The sequence below is a fragment of the Castanea sativa genome, chromosome 11 (assembly GCF_040712315.1).
Source record: "Castanea sativa cultivar Marrone di Chiusa Pesio chromosome 11, ASM4071231v1".
Taxonomy (NCBI): Eukaryota; Viridiplantae; Streptophyta; class Magnoliopsida; order Fagales; family Fagaceae; genus Castanea; species Castanea sativa.
In genome coordinates, this window is record NC_134023.1 from 30,856,590 (window position 1) to 30,874,992 (window position 18,403).

Here is an 18,403-nt window from a genome sequence, read left to right on the forward strand (position 1 = left end):
ATAATGATTTTATTCCAACTCATGTCACCATAGGTTAGAGCACGTGTATTGATTATAGAAAATTAAATGCAGTCACTAGGAAAGATCACTTCCCTTTACCTTTTTTGGATCAAGTTTTAGAGAGAGTAACGGGTCATGAGTACTATTGCTTTTTAGATGGGTATTCTGGGTACTATCAAATTGAAATTGCACTTGAAAATTAAGAGAAAACCACATTTACAGGTCCTTTTGGTGCTTTAGCATTTAAGAGGATGTCATTTGGTTTATGTAATGCACCTACCCCTTTTCAAAGATGCATCTTAAGTATTTTTAGTGACATGGTAGAGCATTATATAGAAGTGTTCATGGATGATTTTTTTGTGTTTGGTGACTCTTTTGATGAATGTGTTTCTAATTTGCAAAAAGTCTTAACTAGGTGTGAAGAAAATAATTTACTATTAAATTGCGAAAAGAAAGTGTCATTTCATGGTCACAAAAGGGATTGTATTAGGCCACATGGTTTCTTCAAAAAGCATAGAGGTGGATAAAGCAAAAATTGAGTTGATTGCTAATTTTCCTACACATAAGACTGTTAAAGATGTGAGATCATTCCTAAGACATGCTGGATTTTATAGGAGATTCATAAAAGACTTAAGTTTCATATCTGGACCTATGTGTAACCCCCTTATAAAATGACACTCCCTTTGAATGGACCTAAGCTTGCTATAAGCTAACCACTGCACCTATCAGGCAACCACCAAGTTGGACTTTACCTTTTGAAATTATATGTGATGCAAGTGATTATGCGATTGGAGCTGTTTTAGGGCAAAGAAAGGATAAAAAATCTCATGCAATTTATTATGCAAGTAAGACTTTGAATAAAGCTCAAATGAATTATTTTACAACTGAAAAAGAGTTACTTGCTGTGGTATTTGCCTTAGATAAATTATGTTCATATTTTTGGCTCTCTTGTTGTTGTTTTCACCAATCATGCAGTTTTAAAATATCTTCTTTCAAAGAAGGATGCAAAGCCAAGGTTGATTAGATGGATTCTTCTACTAAAAGAATTTAATATCAACATCAAAGATAAAAAGAGAGTAGAATATGTGGTGGCAGACCATCTATCGCGCCTCACTTTTAATGAATCTATGGATGCATTGCCCAGTAGGGATTCATTCCCTGATGAACAATTGTTTTCCATCGCTACTTTGCCTTGGTATGCTGATATTGTCAATTTTCTTGTCACTGGCCAAACACCATCTCACTGGAGTGCTCAAGATAAGAAATGCTTCATGGTTTAGGTACGTGATTTTTTCTATAATGATCCTTATTTATTTAAGTACTGTCCAGATCAAATCATTAGGAGATGTGTCCCTGATAATGAAATATATAGTGTCATCTCCTTTTGTCATAATGAAGCTTGTGGAGGCCATTTTTCTTCAAGGAAAACCGTTGCAAAGATTTTGCAATGTGGTTTTTATTAGCCTAATATTTTTAAAGACACTCATCATTTTTGCAAATCTTGTGAGTCTTGTCAAAATTTGGGAGGAATAACTCGTACAAATATGATGCCTTTAAACCCAATTTTAGTTATTCAGATTTTTGATTGGTGGGGGATAGATTTCATGAGTCTGTTCCCTCCTTCTTTTGGATAACTTTACATTCTAGTGACTGTAGATTATGTTTCAAAATGGGTTGAGGCTATTCCTTGAAAAAAGAATGATCACAAAATTGTTTTGAAATTCTTAAAGAAAAATGTTTTGTCAAGGTTTGGAAAAGAGGGTTAACCTAAATCATAACGATTGGTCTTAAAGGTTGAATGATGCACTTTGGGCTTACCGCACTGCCTATAAAAATATTCTCGGTATGTCTCCCTATAGACTTGTTTATGATAAAGCTTGTCACTTGCCTGTGAAATTGAAACATAAATCATATTGGACAATAAAGATGTTTAAATTTAACTTAGACTAGGCTAGTTCATTGAGAAAATTGCAATTGAATGAGTTGGAAGATATTCAGCATGATACATATGAGAATTCTAGGATTTGTAAAGAAAGAATGAAGGTTTTTCATGACAAACAAATTTTAAGGAAATTTTTTGAACTATCTTAAAAAGTTCTTTTGTATAATTCTAGGTTACATTTGTTCCCCGGAAAATTGAGATCTAGATAGACTGTACCTTTCATTGTTAAAATTGTTTTCTCCCATAGTGCCATAGAAATTGAAAATCTTAAGAATGGTAACGTATTTAAGGTGAATAGACAACGTCTTAAGCCATTTCTTGAGAATTTTTCACAAGAAGAGGAATCTATTAATTTTGAGGATCCCATTTATCAAGACTTGCCAAGCAATTAGCATTAGTGTTTGTGTCGTAGTTTAGATTGTGTTTTTTTTTTCTTTTTATTATTTTTGTTGTTTTGTTTTCTATCTCCTTTTGCAGGTGTTAAAGTTTTTTTTTTGTTCATTTATATTCATCTCTTCAAGGAACTCTCCGTAATCTTTACTCTTTATTGTTTTTCCTTGTTAACATTGAGGACAATGTAAGTTTTAAGTTGGGGGGAAGAACTTGAGATGATTTGCATTTGGTTTTATTTTATGTTAAATTTTTTTGGGGGTTTATTTTTGGTGATTTTTGTTTTTTTTTTAGTCCAATTTTCAACAAAAAAAAAAAAAGTGTTGCTTTAGCAAGAGTTTTAAGTCGAAGTTCTTTATGCTACTTCTATCTAAAGAATTCCACTGTTTCTCATGCTCAACTATTATGCACATGCACTTTAGCCACATGAATATGTTTCTTGGTTGAGAGATAGAGATGACTTTGAAAATCTTGAAAATAAAATGTAAAGACTATTACCCAAGTGAGTTCTTGAGCCATTCATTTTTTTAGAGCGTTATTTTCTTTTGATGGCATTTTTCATTTGAAAGCACATAACTTTGTTGTTGCTTAGTCTCATTATTCTTTGATTTTGTCGGATGCTAAGAATTCATCAATTTTATGCCACACTTGTATATGTTAAAGTCATGGATTTTGAAGAACTATCCCAATCCTTAAGAGATGATTTTAGGCCATCTTTGTTAATTTTGAGCCTTTATTATTTTCTTTCTTGATACATTACCGCTAGTCACCCATTTGAGCCTATTATTTTAGTCATTCTTTCTCAGACCCTTTCCTAAAGTGTTCCAACAATTAATGCAAACAAATTGTCTTATTGTGGTAAATTTGTGGTGAAATAGTTGGAAGAAAAGGAGGACTCACTAAAAAAAAGGCATCATAAACAGAAAAGCAAAAATGTTGAAAAAAAAAAAAAGGAATGTGAAAGAGGAAGAAATAGAGAATGAATTTGTTGATGAAATTTTGAAGAAAGAGAGAAAGTGAAAGTGCAACATTCAAGAAACTTGAGAGGATAAATCAATTGTCATATACTTAAAAGAAGTTGTCTCTCAAATTATTCTTGGGAACACTTTTTATTTTTACCTATATCCTTTGTTCTAAATTCCTCCTCTTTACTTCACATTATGTCCCAATGAAATTCCTATTTGATCTTAAGGAAGGTATGGTTTGGATCTTGACATGACTAATCAATGTGTGTGGTGTAATATTCTCAGTGTTTGGCATCCTTTCATGAGACTATAAATGTCATTTATTTTACTTCATCGTTCTTCATCTTATTTATATGTGAGATATTAGTCTTTGTTCTACATTAATTTTTTTTTTTTAATCCAAACTTAATAAGGAGTAAAACTCTATCTCTCTAACAAATCTAACTTTAACTCAAACTCAAACATTGATAATTTATCTCCAAATTTGTAAGATTAATCATGAACACTATAAAAGCAAAGCAAACCCCAATATTTTTTTTTAATGCTAAATAGACGTATGAGTTCTTCTTATGTTATTTTCTTCTCCTCTACTTTATTAAAAAAAAAAATTATTTTTGATGAGGTATGATAAAATACAACTCCAATATCGTCCATGACGGTCGTCCAAGACAAGGACGGGAAAACGAATGTTATAAAAATCTCGTCTGTGACAAGATCGTCCATGCAAGAGGATGCTTGGACGAGCCCCACATGGTAGTAAAAATTGAAGTTTATTATGACAAAACCGCTCCGTCTCGTCCAAGAGAGCCGTCCAAAACAGAGGATACATCCCACATAGGAAGGTCATCTATATAAGGATAACCATCCGTGAGAAGGTCCTCCATAGAAGAACGACCTTCCTTGGAAGCAAGGTACGCTCGTCAAGAAGACCCCTAGACGAGCCCTTGACACTTAGGAAAATTCCCGGTTTAGTACTACAACTCCTTATCACATGCATAACTTCCAGTGACAGTTATATTAAAAAATGTAACTCCTAAATGGTTGTGGAAGTTATCCTTGAACCTTCAAACCTCCTCAAATATAGGGGAGGTTACAAGTCTAATAACCGTTTCCAGGGTGCACTTTATAAACGCCCATTCAGACCAGACAAATGGACATTTTTACATTTCCTGACAAGTTAGAACTCCAAAATTTAAGAGAGAAAACTAACTTTGCTATCGGAGGGTTCTTAGCCGGCAATCCCGGTTACCTTTGATCATTGTTCTTTCTTTTTTAGGCTTTCAAGACAATCATCACACCTTTGAAATCCGAAGCATCCAGTCGACTGATTTTCTTTGCATCATCAATTTTTATGGTTTTTCATGTATTTTTTAAAAAGTAATTTTCGTACATAAACCATCAAACTCTCTTTAGCCGTTTTTTACAAGATAAAAAAGTTTGCAATAATTGAAATTATTCTTTTGAATATAACCCATCTTTCTTTTATATTTCTCTATTGTTTAGTCATATATATAGTGTTTTGTTTCAATAATTTCTAAGCAGTGAATCATCCAATTCTTTAAAAAAAATTTGTCTTTCAGAAGTTTTAATATCTAAATTTTTGAATTATTTTTTTGCATTATCTGAAACTATCTGATAAATTTTTTGTAAGTCATTGCACGTTCAAGCAATGACTTCTTCATCAAATTGTAATACAAATTGAAGTCATAAAAAAGCAAATTATATAATGGTATAATTTCTTAATTTTTTTATAAAATTATTTTATTTTATCTCACAAATAAGTAAGTTTTCATACATAGTACAGGGTAGCGACTAATTTTTTATATTTGAATTCTTCATGTCAACATGGGAGATTTGATCATAGTATAGGTTAGCAGAATTGGTAGCCTGGCGGCCCTGGCCCATGTTTTTCAATCAAAACCATTTTCTTATTGTTTGAGCGATGGTTTATGCTTGTTTTTAACTGGGCCTATATATTACATATAGCGCAATTATGTTTGGGCTCTCTAATGCCTACCCTAGCCCATTGCTAAATATGGACTCAAATTATGAAAACCCCTTCACACTTCGAGTTCGAGAAGATATCTCCTAGACCTGCTGTATGCAGCGGGACACTCAGACTTAAAATCGTAACTGTCATAATCGAATTGGGAATTAATCCGACTGGTTCAGTAGTTTGTTGGTTCAACCAGTAATTCACTGATTGAATCAAGTTTGATATTTATAATCAATATATTTTATAATTGTGAAAAATAATTAATACAGTACTAAATATAATACAAGAAATTAAAAAGAATTCAGTAGTTTGTTGGTTCAACCAGTAATTCACTGATTGAATCAACTTTGATATTTATAATCAATATATTTTATAATTGTGAAAAATAATTAATACCGTACTAAATATAACAAGAAATTAAAAAGAAAGGGTTCAAAACGAAAAAAATGAAACAATTAACTCAACAAATAAACTAGTTATAATACAATACGTAACATGACATGAATTTAGGAAATTATTAATACTAACAAATTATTCATGCCAATTATCAAATATCCAAATCATAAAGTCTAAAGTTTTGAAACAACATATTTGTAAATTGCACTCTCCTCTCTTGAAGATTTCTGTTATTACACTCACGTCTCTTTTAATCTAGAGTTTTAAAAAATTTCAAAGTTCCTATTTTACCCTATGTTTAAAGGACAAAATTCAGTTACAAAATTAATTGTAGCCTTAAGCTATAACCATACTCAATATTTTTTTATTGGAGGTAAATTTTGACAAATCCACCATTGAATTACCTCTTCTTCTTATTCTCTTCATTCTTGCAAATTTTCTAAAAAATTAAAGATCAATAGCTATATTATCAGTAAATTAGTTAAATAGCAAGTTTTTGTAATTTAAAATTATACATAAAATATAAGCTTATAGATCATGTAAGGACACAATTCGAGCCTTTGACCCAAAATCAGAAGGGAAATAGCTTAAAAGGCCTTTTTACAATAAATTTGTAGAGAGTGTGCTTGAAATCTAGGTTCTAAAGATGGTTAAACAACAAAGAAAGATGAGCTTTGGGATCAATGGCATACATAAGGAGTTGTTTATATGAATATGAATGAAAAATCCTCCTCGGACACAATCCGAGGATAGTTTATAATACTGTTTTTCAAGATAGATTACAATTGCGAATAGTCAAATCTACAATCTCTTCTTTCTTCTTTTTCTTTTTCCAATCCCTCTGTTACCGAAGGTCCCTTCTTTCTTGTATACTCCCTCCTTCTTCTCCTTCTCATCTTCCACTTCATGGTTAGACCGCTGGTTTAGATACTTGTCCCATCCATTTTTCCTAAAGTCTCTGGAGACAGGGGCCAAGTTTCAAACCTGATGTTCAGGTCCCATTTCTCCATTAATGCAGCCAGAATATCAGTTGCAGAGTCTTTAATGTTGGGGCAGTGGTAGCAGCTTTATCTTAGATATTCCATCGCCCTTTCTCTTATCCTCTACATGTACCGTGTCTTCCCTAAACCATAAGAATTTCTATAACATAGCCTGGGGATATCAAACAACCCTTCTCTTACCTCGGCTTCACTAGCCGAGGACACAATCTTCCTCGGACATATTTATTCAGACATTATCGCTTCTTTACCTAGTATTTTCTTCATGAGTTAAGATTCACACACCCTCGGATCACTTGATGTCCTCGGATTGGGCTTTTAGCCCAAAAGATATTCTTGGGCTACCCTTCATAAATTACTGGGCCCAATGACTCTACTGATCATATAGTAAATAATATCCTATTGACACAAAATTTGACATGTGTATTAAGAGCGTAAAGAACATACAATTCAACAATTAGATTTTCAAAATATGTAATAATGTTAATTTTATTAAGTAAGGTTGTAATCTTAGATTACAACCAATTTTGTAATTAAACTTTGTCTATGTTTAAACCATCACGTACATCCTATCTAATAGGAAGTTTGGGATTTTATAAAAGTTTTTCCGGCATTTTTAAAACCATTGTTTTCAATCATCCAAAAGATATCAATGTAAATAGTTTGCATTTTAGAAATATGAACATCTTATTTCAAACAAGAAGTAAGGTAAGGGTAATTACAAAAAACTTAACAGGTCATTGCAATTCCCTTATAAACATTCTCATTTTCCCATATAGCTATGGTGCATACACATTGTAAAAATACAAATATAAACATGATTAGGGTAAAAACCAGGAGACTGTGATTTTAAGTCACAATTTATATACAATTTGAATGTGCATGTAATTTGGTGTGTGGAATAAACATCACCCATATGTTTCGTACTCACACATGAACACTCGCCCTTTTCTATAACACGTCAACACTTTATAAAACTAAACAACAAAGGCCAACAATTTGCTGGGGGTGAAGTACTTAGAAGTTAGATATTAGAATGGTCTCACCGTCATTGGAACCATTTGGTCATGGGTTTGCCATTACGTTGTCGATAACTAGAGGTGGCAATTTTTATTCATATCCATGAACCCGCCCATTACCCACCTTATTTGAATAAGTCTTAACCCAACTCATTTGAGTATTTGGGTTAAATGGATAAAGACTCATTTGATTATTTAATTAGATGGGTCTAAATGGATAAATCCACTAATACCCACTAAACCCATCTAAAATTTAAAATCAAATAAACCCACTAAACCCTTCTAAAATCTAAAAACTTAAATTAACTAGATTTCTAAGCCCAAAGCCCTCAGTCTCACTCTCCCTCAGATTTTCTCATTAGCCAAACACTTTCCCAAACACTTTAACCTCTAGATTTCTAAGCCCAAGCACTTTCCCTCAGATTTTCTCAATAACCAAACAAAAGGAAATTCTAGGGAGAGAACGGGGATGGAATCAGAGTTCGTTGCGCTAATCGACTCCTATCGCGAGAAATGGTACTCGCTCCAACGCAGTGATCTGAAGACGACCCACTAGCAGGAGATCCATGCCCGTTTCGATGGAGAAGCTGAGGAAACGGTACCGCACGGAGATCCATGCCCGTTTCAAGGTTTATCTCCTCCTGGGTCCATTTCAAGATCATGGACACCATGGGGAAAGGTCCTTCGGCTAAGCCTTGAGTCAACAACCCCGATAGCGACGAAAACGACAAAAACAACGATGAAGGGCTCGACGTTGAGAATGACGAAGAAGAAGATCAAAATTTGTACGAAGAGTTCAAGAATGGAGGGTCGAACATGAGGCACATGAGTTTTTTTTTTTTTTTCATTTTTAGAATTTTTCTGTTTGGTTGCTGAGAAAGTTTTGAGAAAATTAGGGAAAAACTGTATTTTAGAGTTTAGACTGAAGTTCAAGTTAGTTCTATGAGTATTTTTTTTGTTTGCTTAAAAGATTGTTTGATTAGCTAGGTATTGGTCTGGGTGAGGAGAAGTTCTGTTTGTTTTGTGAGAAAGTTTGGAAAAATAAATGAAAATGAAGTGGTTTTTTTTTTTTTTTTTTTAGTCCGAAAATGAAGTGGTTGATGTTGTTATAAAGCTAAAAGATTTTAATCCGATTTTCAAGGGTCCTATTTGGTTTATGAGAAATTTTGTAGTTGCTAACTTAATGGGAAAATCTAGTAACAAGTTATTTATTTGGGTCATATTGGGTTAAATGGGCGGGTTACTAATTAAATGGGTTGGGTGGATAATGGATAATTAATTTATATATAAACGGGTCATAAATGAATAAATGGGTAATTACACATCCAACCTAGGGGTGGCAAAATTTGACACGACCCGCGAACCCGACACGACACGAATTAGTAGGTTATGGGTTGAGACTTAACGGGTTCATGTCATGTTTGGGTTAACACGGCTAACCCGTTTGATAAATGGGTTGGGTTAGTGTTGAACACATAAAACCCGTTTGACCCGTCTGACCTGTTTAATTAAATGATATTTTACCAATATACCCTTCAAACTCTTGGTATATAAACTTATTAGTTGTTGTGATTTATTTTCTTTGATATATTGTGATTAATTATTTGTGATATTGGGATATGCTTTAATTTTGAATGATTATTTGTGATGCAGTTACTCATTAGTTCTAAATTTTATATTAAAAATATTTATTTGTTTGTTTTTTCATTAATTATTATTTTTCATTTTGATAAAAGCTGATAAACAGGTCAACACGACTGACCCATTTAATAAATGAGTCGTGTTAGGGTTGAGGAATCTTGACCCGTTTAATAAACATGTCGGGTTAGTGTTGACCTATGTAGTCGAATACTCATGACTTGACATGACACGAACCCGACACGCGAACACAAATTGCCACCCCTATTCCAACCCATTTATGACCCAACCCATTTACAACCCAACCCACCCATTTGCCACCCCTATCGATGACCTAAGCTAACAACACTTTGCTCATAACTTGTAATAAGTTATTTATATTTGGTGCGCAATCTTAAGTACAGCAAATCCCACAGATCAGCATAGGTTAATTGCAAAAAATGATAAATAAAAATTCCAAACTGACTTTACTTATGAATCATAGCTTTTCTGGTTAAACCGACAGTATAGTTCAATTATAATCAGTGAGTTCTGTTGTATGTTTATGAGCCATTGGACAACTTAGATGATGTTTTAAGATAATGGGCCTAGTGGTGGATCAAACACACTCACAACTGGTCTGTCACGTGTGAGATCTTAAAAGTTTTGTTTTGGGCATTTAATCTTTGCTCCTCTGTTCTTCTTCTTCTTCTCCCATAATTTTTCTGCACTCATTTTTTGGTTGTAAGGAAAAGCAAATTTAAAGCTGTTCTTGATTCACTGTGATTGAAAGTGCGTCCATTGCGAAAACCGTTCCTATAATCTAACCTTGGATTGAGAGAGCATATTGCACTGAGTTCTACTCAGGGTTGCACAAGACAATGCTATCTAGCTCTCTTTTTAATTTTCCATCAGTGCTAATTTTTTAGAGTAATGTATTGTTGAATCAAAACATTTTTTTTTGCAGCTAAGTTCTAATACGATGTACCAAAATCAAGTAGTTGTAACTTATAATGATCTATATTAATAGCTTTTGATATAAATTAAGAAATGATCTTTTAAAGTAATTGAATCCTTACAACACATTGACGCAGGAGAAGGTATTTCAGTATTTGATATCATCGAAACATATCACGTAGACTTCCATATAAGAATGTAATATATTCCCATGAAATTTAAAAAAAAAAAATAGTCTCTCCTATTTTCTAGCAGTTTATCTCCCTCGTTTTTCACGAGAACTCCCTCCCTAGGGTTTCCTACGGGGCTGCTTTTTTTGCTTTCTTTTTGCCATTGTTTTTCCTCTGCCGTGGAGTTCACAAACATGGCAGACGATGTTTCACAAATCCTAGAGAAGATGAAGTTAATCTTGGAATAAGAAGAGACAATCAACATATCTGATGAAAGTCAACAAGAAGAATTAGAGAGCTGTGCCTTGAGTCTTATTGGGAAGTTTTTAACTTGCATACCTTTTAATAAAAAGCAGCTTTGGTGACACTCAAAAAAGCTTGGGGATCGGAGGATAGTGTGCAAGTGGTTGAAGTACGGTCAAACTTGTTTCAGTTTAAGTTCAGATCTAAATTTGAGTTGAACAGAGTCTATAAGGGAGGCCTATGGAGTTTTGATAATCAACCACTACTATTAACAAGATGGAAGTTGGGGATGACGGCGACAAATGTTAAGTTTGATTCAATAGCTCTATGGATACAAATATGGGGGCCACCTTCTGAGATGAGATCTGCCCAGGTAGCTGAGGAGGTGGGGAACCGATTAGGGAGGGTGTTGGAGGTTGAGAGAAGGCATAACACTGATAGTTAGAATTTTTTTATGCGGTTAAGGTGACTATTCCGTTAGACAAAGAGATAAGTCGTGGGCTTTCTTGGCAGGTTCGGATGGGAAAAAATATTGGGTGGATCTTAAGTACGAGCGATTTCCGATATTGTGCCACTACTGTGGACTGCTTGGGCATGAACTACGGTTTTATGCTTAGTATATTAGCAAAACAAAATCTGGGACTAAGGTTAAATGCAGTTGTGGCGATTGGCTGAAGGCTTCGGGGGGTAGAATGAGATCACCACAGAGGAGGGAAGTTACGTAGAATGATGAGTATGTGGAAAAGAAAGGTATCCGTAAGGGTTAGTCCGCTTCACAGAATATGGCAGAGATGGGAGCCAGCGGTGGTGGGGAAGGGAGTAAACATACCAACATGGTTATGGAGGGCGTGGGGGGTGGTACCGAAACTGTGGGAGAAGATTGGGCTGACAATGGGAACATAGCCCAAGATTCAAAGGAGTGGGGATGTGAATAAGGGAGGTGGAGATTCTGGTTCCTTAAGTTTGGGAGGGCAGAAACCATGCTCACACAAGAGGTCCAAGGTGGCGCCAACAGTACAGGAAGAGCACGTGCAAATCAGTAGTGCTGGGGTTGGGCTGAACAACATAAGAAAGCCCTCTACATGGATCAGACTGGTCCAGATGGATGTTGGGCCTATGGGAATATTAAAAGAGGGAGCTAAATCCATTTTGGGGAAAAGAAACAACCTGGTTATGGTAGCTGATGGGGAGGCAGAGGTAGACAAGAATATTTGGAAAAAGGGAAGGTTTGTGAGGACTTAACTATAACTAAAGCAGTGGGGGTGTTGCAACACCCTTGCCGAGAGCAATGAGGCTTTTAAGGTGGAATTGCAAAGGGCTTGGGAATTTTTGGACAGTTCAAAGCCTTCACAAATTAGTAAGGGAACAAGCTCCCGATGTATGTTTCTTAATGGAAACAACGTTGGATCGAAGTGGTTTTGAGAAGCATTGTGGTGATGTACCTTTTAAAAATAAACTAATAGGAAAAAGCCTAATTCGGGTGAAGGGTTGGCTTTGCTTTGGAAGGAGGAGGAGGTGACTTTAGATGTTATTAATTTTACTGATAACCATATTTTTGCTAAGGTCGTGGAGAAGGATGGTTTTGTGTGGTTTCTCACAGGGTTTTATGGATGGCCAAAGGCAAATGAAAAGCAGAAGTCTTGGGTGCTTTTATCTCATCTAAAGTCTTTTGTTAAGGGTCCATGGTGTTGTATTGGGATTTCAATGCTATACTTCACGCATCGGAAAACAAAGTGTTAATGTACCTTACCATAATCAGATGGACAATTTCTGGGTTGCTTTGGAGAATTGTGAGTTGACAAGTTTGGGTTTTACTGGGCATAAATTTACTTGGACAAACCGGCGGCCCGAATCAGCCCACACAAAGCAACAATTGGATAGAGCTGTTGCTAACAAAGATTGGATCGAAAAGTTCCCTGCTAGTTCGATTTCTCATTTGTTCAGCCATGCTTCTGATCATATTCCTATTCTATTGAGAACTAAGAATGATAGGCGACTTAGGGGAAGGGGTGCTGGTGGTTTTAAGTTTGAAGAGAGTTGGTTGTTATGGGATGATTGTGAGGAAGTGGTGCATAGGGCATGGACAAAAGGTGGGTAGGGCAGTCCGGGTTTGAGGGGTGTTATGGACCAAATCCAAGGATGTTGATTTGAATGCGTGGGGTTCTTTAACGACAAAACTTGAAACAGAGGAAATATAAAGATTACAAAAGAAGCTGGAAGTGCTGAATGCAGAGGAGATGACTGAAGATAGCAGAAGTGAATTTCTTGAAGTGAGTAAAAAGTTGGATGATTTTTGGCATCAAAGGTCCTGAGTGTCATGGTTAAAGTATGGGGATAGAAATTCTAAATTCTTCCATTCCAAAGCTTCCCAACGTAGGCAAAGGAATTTTATTGAAGGAATCAAGAATGCTAATGGGGTGTGGGTGGAGGAAGTGGATGGAGTGGCAGAGTTGGCATTAGATTATTTCATGAATATTTTTAAAGCAAGTACTTGTGACAGAATGGAGGAATGCCTTAGAACAGTTAACAAAAACTGATGATATGTTGGAGGTGCTATCCAAGCCGTATAGCAGTGAAGAAGTGAAAACAGCATTGTTCCAGATGGGACTAACAAAGGCTCCTGGACCAGATGGTATGATGCACTTTTTTATCAAAAATTTTGGCATACTGTTAGTAATGAGGTGACTAATACAGTGTTAGATTTTCTCCATATTGGTCATATGGTGCCTGATATTAATTATACTCATATTGTTTTGATTCCCAAAGTAAAGAAATCGGAAAAAAATGGTTGATTTTAGACCTATTAGTCTGTGTAATGTGATATATAAAATTATTTCAAAAGTCTTGGCAAATAGGCTAAAATTGATATTGCCGCAGTTAATCTCCCTTAATCAAAGTGCCTTTGTAGCTGGACGCCTTATTACTGATAACATGTTAGTAGCCCATGAGACCTTGTATGCCATGCATATTAGAAAAAAGGGAAGAATGGGGCTTTAGCTCTTAAATTGGATGTTAGTAAAGCCTATGATAGGGTGGAATAGGGCTTTTTTAAAGGCATGATGATTAAACTGGGGTTTCCGAAGGTTTGGGTGGACAGGGTTATGAGCTGTGTCTCTACACCCTCCTTTTCAATTTGAATTAATGGCAAAGCGTATGGGAATATTGTTCCTGCTAGGGGTATATGACAAGGTGATTCATTGCCCCCTTACTTGTTTCTGATATGTGCTGAAGGCTTTACGTCGCTCCTTGCTAAAGCCAAATCTGAAGGGAGGTTGCACGTAGTGGCAGTATGTAGAAGTGCCCCATCTGTAACTAATCTGTTTTTTGCTGATGATTCTTTGATTTTTTGTCATGCTAATAAAAATGAAGTGCAGGTTGTTTCTGATACTCTACAGCGATATGCTGACGCCTCGGGCCAATGCATAAATCTAGAGAAGTCTTCTGCCAACTTCAGCAGTAATGTGTCCGTGGAACAGAAAACATGGATAGTTAACAAACTAATGGTAAAGGAAGTGGAGAAATTTGATACTTACCTGGGGTTGCCTACTTTGATAGGAAGAAGGAAATATGATACTTTTGCTTTCATTAAGGAACAGGTTTGGAAAAAGATGCAAGGTTGGAAGGGAAAGTTGCTATCTCGGGCTGGCAAGGAGGTTCTTATAAAAGCAGTGGCTCAATTCATTTCCACGTATACAATGGGGGTTTTTCACATACCTAGGAAATTATGTGATGAGTTGGATGCCATGTGTGCTAGATTTTGGTGGGGACAAATTAGGGAGGAAAGGAAAATACACTGGAAAAATTGGAATTTTTTTAACATTGTCAAAGAAAGAAGGTGGAATGGGTTTCAGAGATTTACGATCATTTAATTTAGCCATGCTAGCAAAACAAGGTTGACGTTTAATGCAGGACAAAAATTCTCTTGTGTATAATTGTTTCAAAGCAAAATATTTTCCAAGGTGTGATTTCCTTGAGGCAAAGGATTGTCAAAATATTTCCTATGTATGGAAGAGTTTGATAGCGGCTCAACCACTTTTGAAGAAAGGATGTTATTGGAGAGTGGGTAATAAGGCTAACATTCGGGTTCTAAAGGATTGTTGGCTACCTAATCAACCGACAAAAACAATTCTTTTTCAACTGGAGGAGAAGATTTGGGAGTGGAAGGGCTCGGATTTAATTGATTGGTCGAATCATCAGTGGAACAAGGAACATATCACTGCCATGTTCCATCCATTTGATGCAGAAACTATTCTCCAAGTTCCTTTGAGCAGGTGGGTAGTGCAAGATGTGATGGTGTGGTCTGGTTCAAAGAAGGGAAATTTTACAGTGAAGTCCAGGCATTATGTGGCAAAGTAGCTATGGATGGAAGAGAGAAATTCTGGGGAGACATCAATGCGAAGAATGAATGCGGCACTCTGGTCACATATCTGGAAGGCCAACGTTCCGAACAAGATTAAAATCTTTTCATGTCGTACATGTCTTAACATTTTGCCTACACAAGAAAATCTAACATGCAGAAGGGTAGTGGAGGAGGCATAGTGCTGTTTCTGTCAGAATGAGGTTGAATCAGTCTTGCATGTGTTGTGGGGTTGTGGGGCGGCTCAGGATGTTTGGCTGGGAGCTTAAGCCGTCTTCAAAAATCAGGTACTGTGTAAGTTGATTTTCTGCAGCTGGTTACAGGTTTAATGCTGAAGCTTTTAGGGGAGGAATGAGATTTGTTTTGGGTCACTTGTTGGCAGATATGGAACTAGCGTAACGCACCCATGCACGGGGGTGTATTCTAGTATCCTTCAAGGTTGTCTTAGTGAGCTTTGGATTACTTGAGGGAGTATGCAGAAGCACAAGATGAGTTGCGTGTGCCAACTCCAATTCAGTCTCCACCGCAACAAACATGGCAGCCTCTGCAGGGAAATTACTTCAAACTGAATATCAATGGCGCTTGCTTTGATGAGGGAGCTGCTTCAGGCTATAGGGTTGTGATTAGGAATGAAAAGGGCGAAGTAATGGCTGCTCTTGCTGCGAAGGGCGGTGCTGTAAGGGATAGTGGAGAGGTGGAAGGGATGGCATGTCGTAAAGCCCTCGAGTTTGCAATAGACGCTGGCTTCAGGGAGATAATCTTGGAAGGTGATAGTGCATTGGTGATGCAGACTGTTTCCCAGGCTCAACCGAATCTATCATGGCTTGGATTAATTTATGAGGATATTTGGTGTTTGGCTGCAGGTTTCAGATCCATTTTGACAAATTGTGTTAGGTACACTACGAATAGTGTTGCTCATGCTTTGGCTAGATACACTAGATCAATTGATAATGACATTGTTTGGTTGGAAGAGGATCCTCCACCTGTGGTGGATGCCTTGTATTTGGATGCTAGTTCTCTAAATTAATGAAAATTAGTTGGTTCTGGTTTCAAAAAAAAAAATGATAGACACACGCATACGGTCCTCACTCCTTGCATACAACCACTCTTTTTCTATGAGATACTCACTCTTTTGGCACAAAACTACATGTTCAACCACGACAATAAGGTGGGATGCACTTTTGGCGCCGTAGCTAAAAATATGACATACGTAGACCCACAAAATTCTATATAGTGTGTTCGGATAATTTATTTTTGGTAGCTTATATAGTTCACAACTTGAAAAAAAATGTATAAAAAAAAATTAAATGTTTTTTTTTTTTTTTTGGTTGAGAAAATATAATTATATGTTTTAAAAACTTATTTGTACTATGTTCGCTGAAAATAAATCGATATATTAAACTAAAACATTGAAACGCAAATTAATCCCTTTCCAATATCTTCGAAATTCCAAACTAATAGTCTAATGCAAATGAATTTTTTTGGAATGACACTTCTTGTGCTTATAAGGGTGTGGCCTTTAAGTTGGCAGTCTTGTAATTTTTTTTTTTTTTTGGGGATAAGTTAGCAGTCTTGTAATTTAGAGGCATAGTTTGTTTGTGTTCAAATCTCCTTTAATGTATGTATATGTATACTGTATACATTAAAATAGGTTAGACATATTTCAAGCCCTCCTTATCAACTACACTCCTTAACGAGTGAATCCAAAATGAAACTCTCTCCATAAATAAAATAAAATAAATTCTTATTTAAGTTTAACTTTATTTATTTTGATAGTGAATCTCATCTCATCTCATTTAAATTTCGTTCTTTTTTTTTTTTTTTTAAATATTAAGTATATTAACACACAACAAATTTTCGTTTCTAGATGAAGAGAAATTGCACATACACTTATAAAACCTAGCCTAAGCATAAGCCTAAGCAAAGTCTCAGGTTCTTATTATGATAATATCCCTGAATGTGAATGGGGCAAAGCCAGTGAGTAAAAATTGAGAGTCTGAGACTAGACAGACCCATGTAGTGGAGATGATCTGATCTCCACCATTCATTATCAAATACAAAATGCTACAAGCTACTAGATCAAAACCATTGATTTTATATTTACCATACACTTTTTTTTTTTTTTTCCTGGAACCCACTCAAAAGTCAAAACCAGCAGAGACAGACTCAAAATCATCAGAGACAGATGGATACGGATAGGGACAAAACTTCCTTTGCATCATCATCAATCCGCACAACAATCCTGAACCGTCCGATGCTCTCCTCATATTCAACCCTTTGTTTCCCGCCAAATCCACCCGATTCCCATTCCCATTCCAATCCTTCAACACGTTCGAAGTCGAAGTCGAAGTCGAAGTCGAAGTCGAAGTCGAAGACGAAGACGACGTCGTTGATTCCCCATCGACCGATACATCATTCTCTCCGGCGCCGGCGCTGGACCGAATCCGGTGGCGCCACCTCCGTTCACTCTCTCCCACTTGCTCGCGGAATCCAATCGCCGATCTTTCTCCCATCGCCGGAAATTCTGAACCGTCGATCAACGAAGCGCCGATGTTTAACACTCCGTGGAATCTTCCCGAGGGGCGGCGGATCTGGACGGCGGAGAAGGCAGGAGTTCTGGCCTGAGAGAAAATGAAGTTGCTAGTGAGGAATCGGACGGTGCCGACGAGATGGTCGCGGAGGCAACCTACGGCGAAGATCTGAATGGAGACGGCGGAGGTCTCGCTGGAGAGGAAGTCCGGTGGGACTTTAAAGAAGAATTTATCGTTCCAGGTAGGGTTTTCAGCGCCGAGACGGTCGGTTCGAGTTCGGACCTTGTGGGCCGGGTCGACCCATACGAGGGCGTAGGTTTGCATGCGGCGCAAGTTAGAGGTTGGGGGTTTGAGATTTTGCGCAGAGATCAAGTTGATCTCCAAGGCTTTGTCTTGCTCTGAAGAAACTCTTTCTTCTTTCCTCATTGATGCTGCTGATCTGATCAAGAAAGAATGAGAGATGGAGGGTTCTTGATCGGGATCAAGAAAGACTGCCTGAGTGTGACTGTGACATGGCGTGAAGATGAAGAGAGAAACGTACGTGTTCTGGAAATGGAAATATAAAAAAAGGTTATTAGAGAGAGAGAGAGAGAGAGAGAGTCCGAGCTTGAGTTCAGTGTCTGTGTGACTCGGCAGAGTGCGTGTGAAATCAAAAACCCACACGATGGAAAAATATGGGAATATTCAGAAGCAAATGTTTTGAGTTTTATTATTTAATAATAACAACTCTGCTAGACTTGAAATTTTAAGTTTGATATTCTAATTTATTATTATAATTCTTTTTTCTACAATATTTTCAGCAAAAAAAAAATCAATTAATTT

The 18,403-nt window shown here is 36.4% G+C and overlaps 1 protein-coding gene across 1 annotated transcript; it reads right to left on the reverse strand.

Moving 5' to 3' along the window:
• Nucleotides 1–17,188: 17,188 nt before the first annotated feature.
• On the reverse strand, nt 17,189–18,025 carry LOC142616342 (uncharacterized). The gene has a single exon (XM_075789215.1). The coding sequence runs from the start codon at nt 18,005–18,007 to the stop codon at nt 17,189–17,191; it is 819 nt and encodes a 272-aa protein (XP_075645330.1). The 5' UTR covers nt 18,008–18,025.
• Nucleotides 18,026–18,403: the final 378 nt, after the last annotated feature.

Bases quoted from the DNA above. Each gene is read 5' to 3' on its own strand.
- LOC142616342 (XM_075789215.1), bottom strand. From the start codon at position 18,007: ATGAGGAAAGAAGAAAGAGTTTCTTCAGAGCAAGACAAAGCCTTGGAG.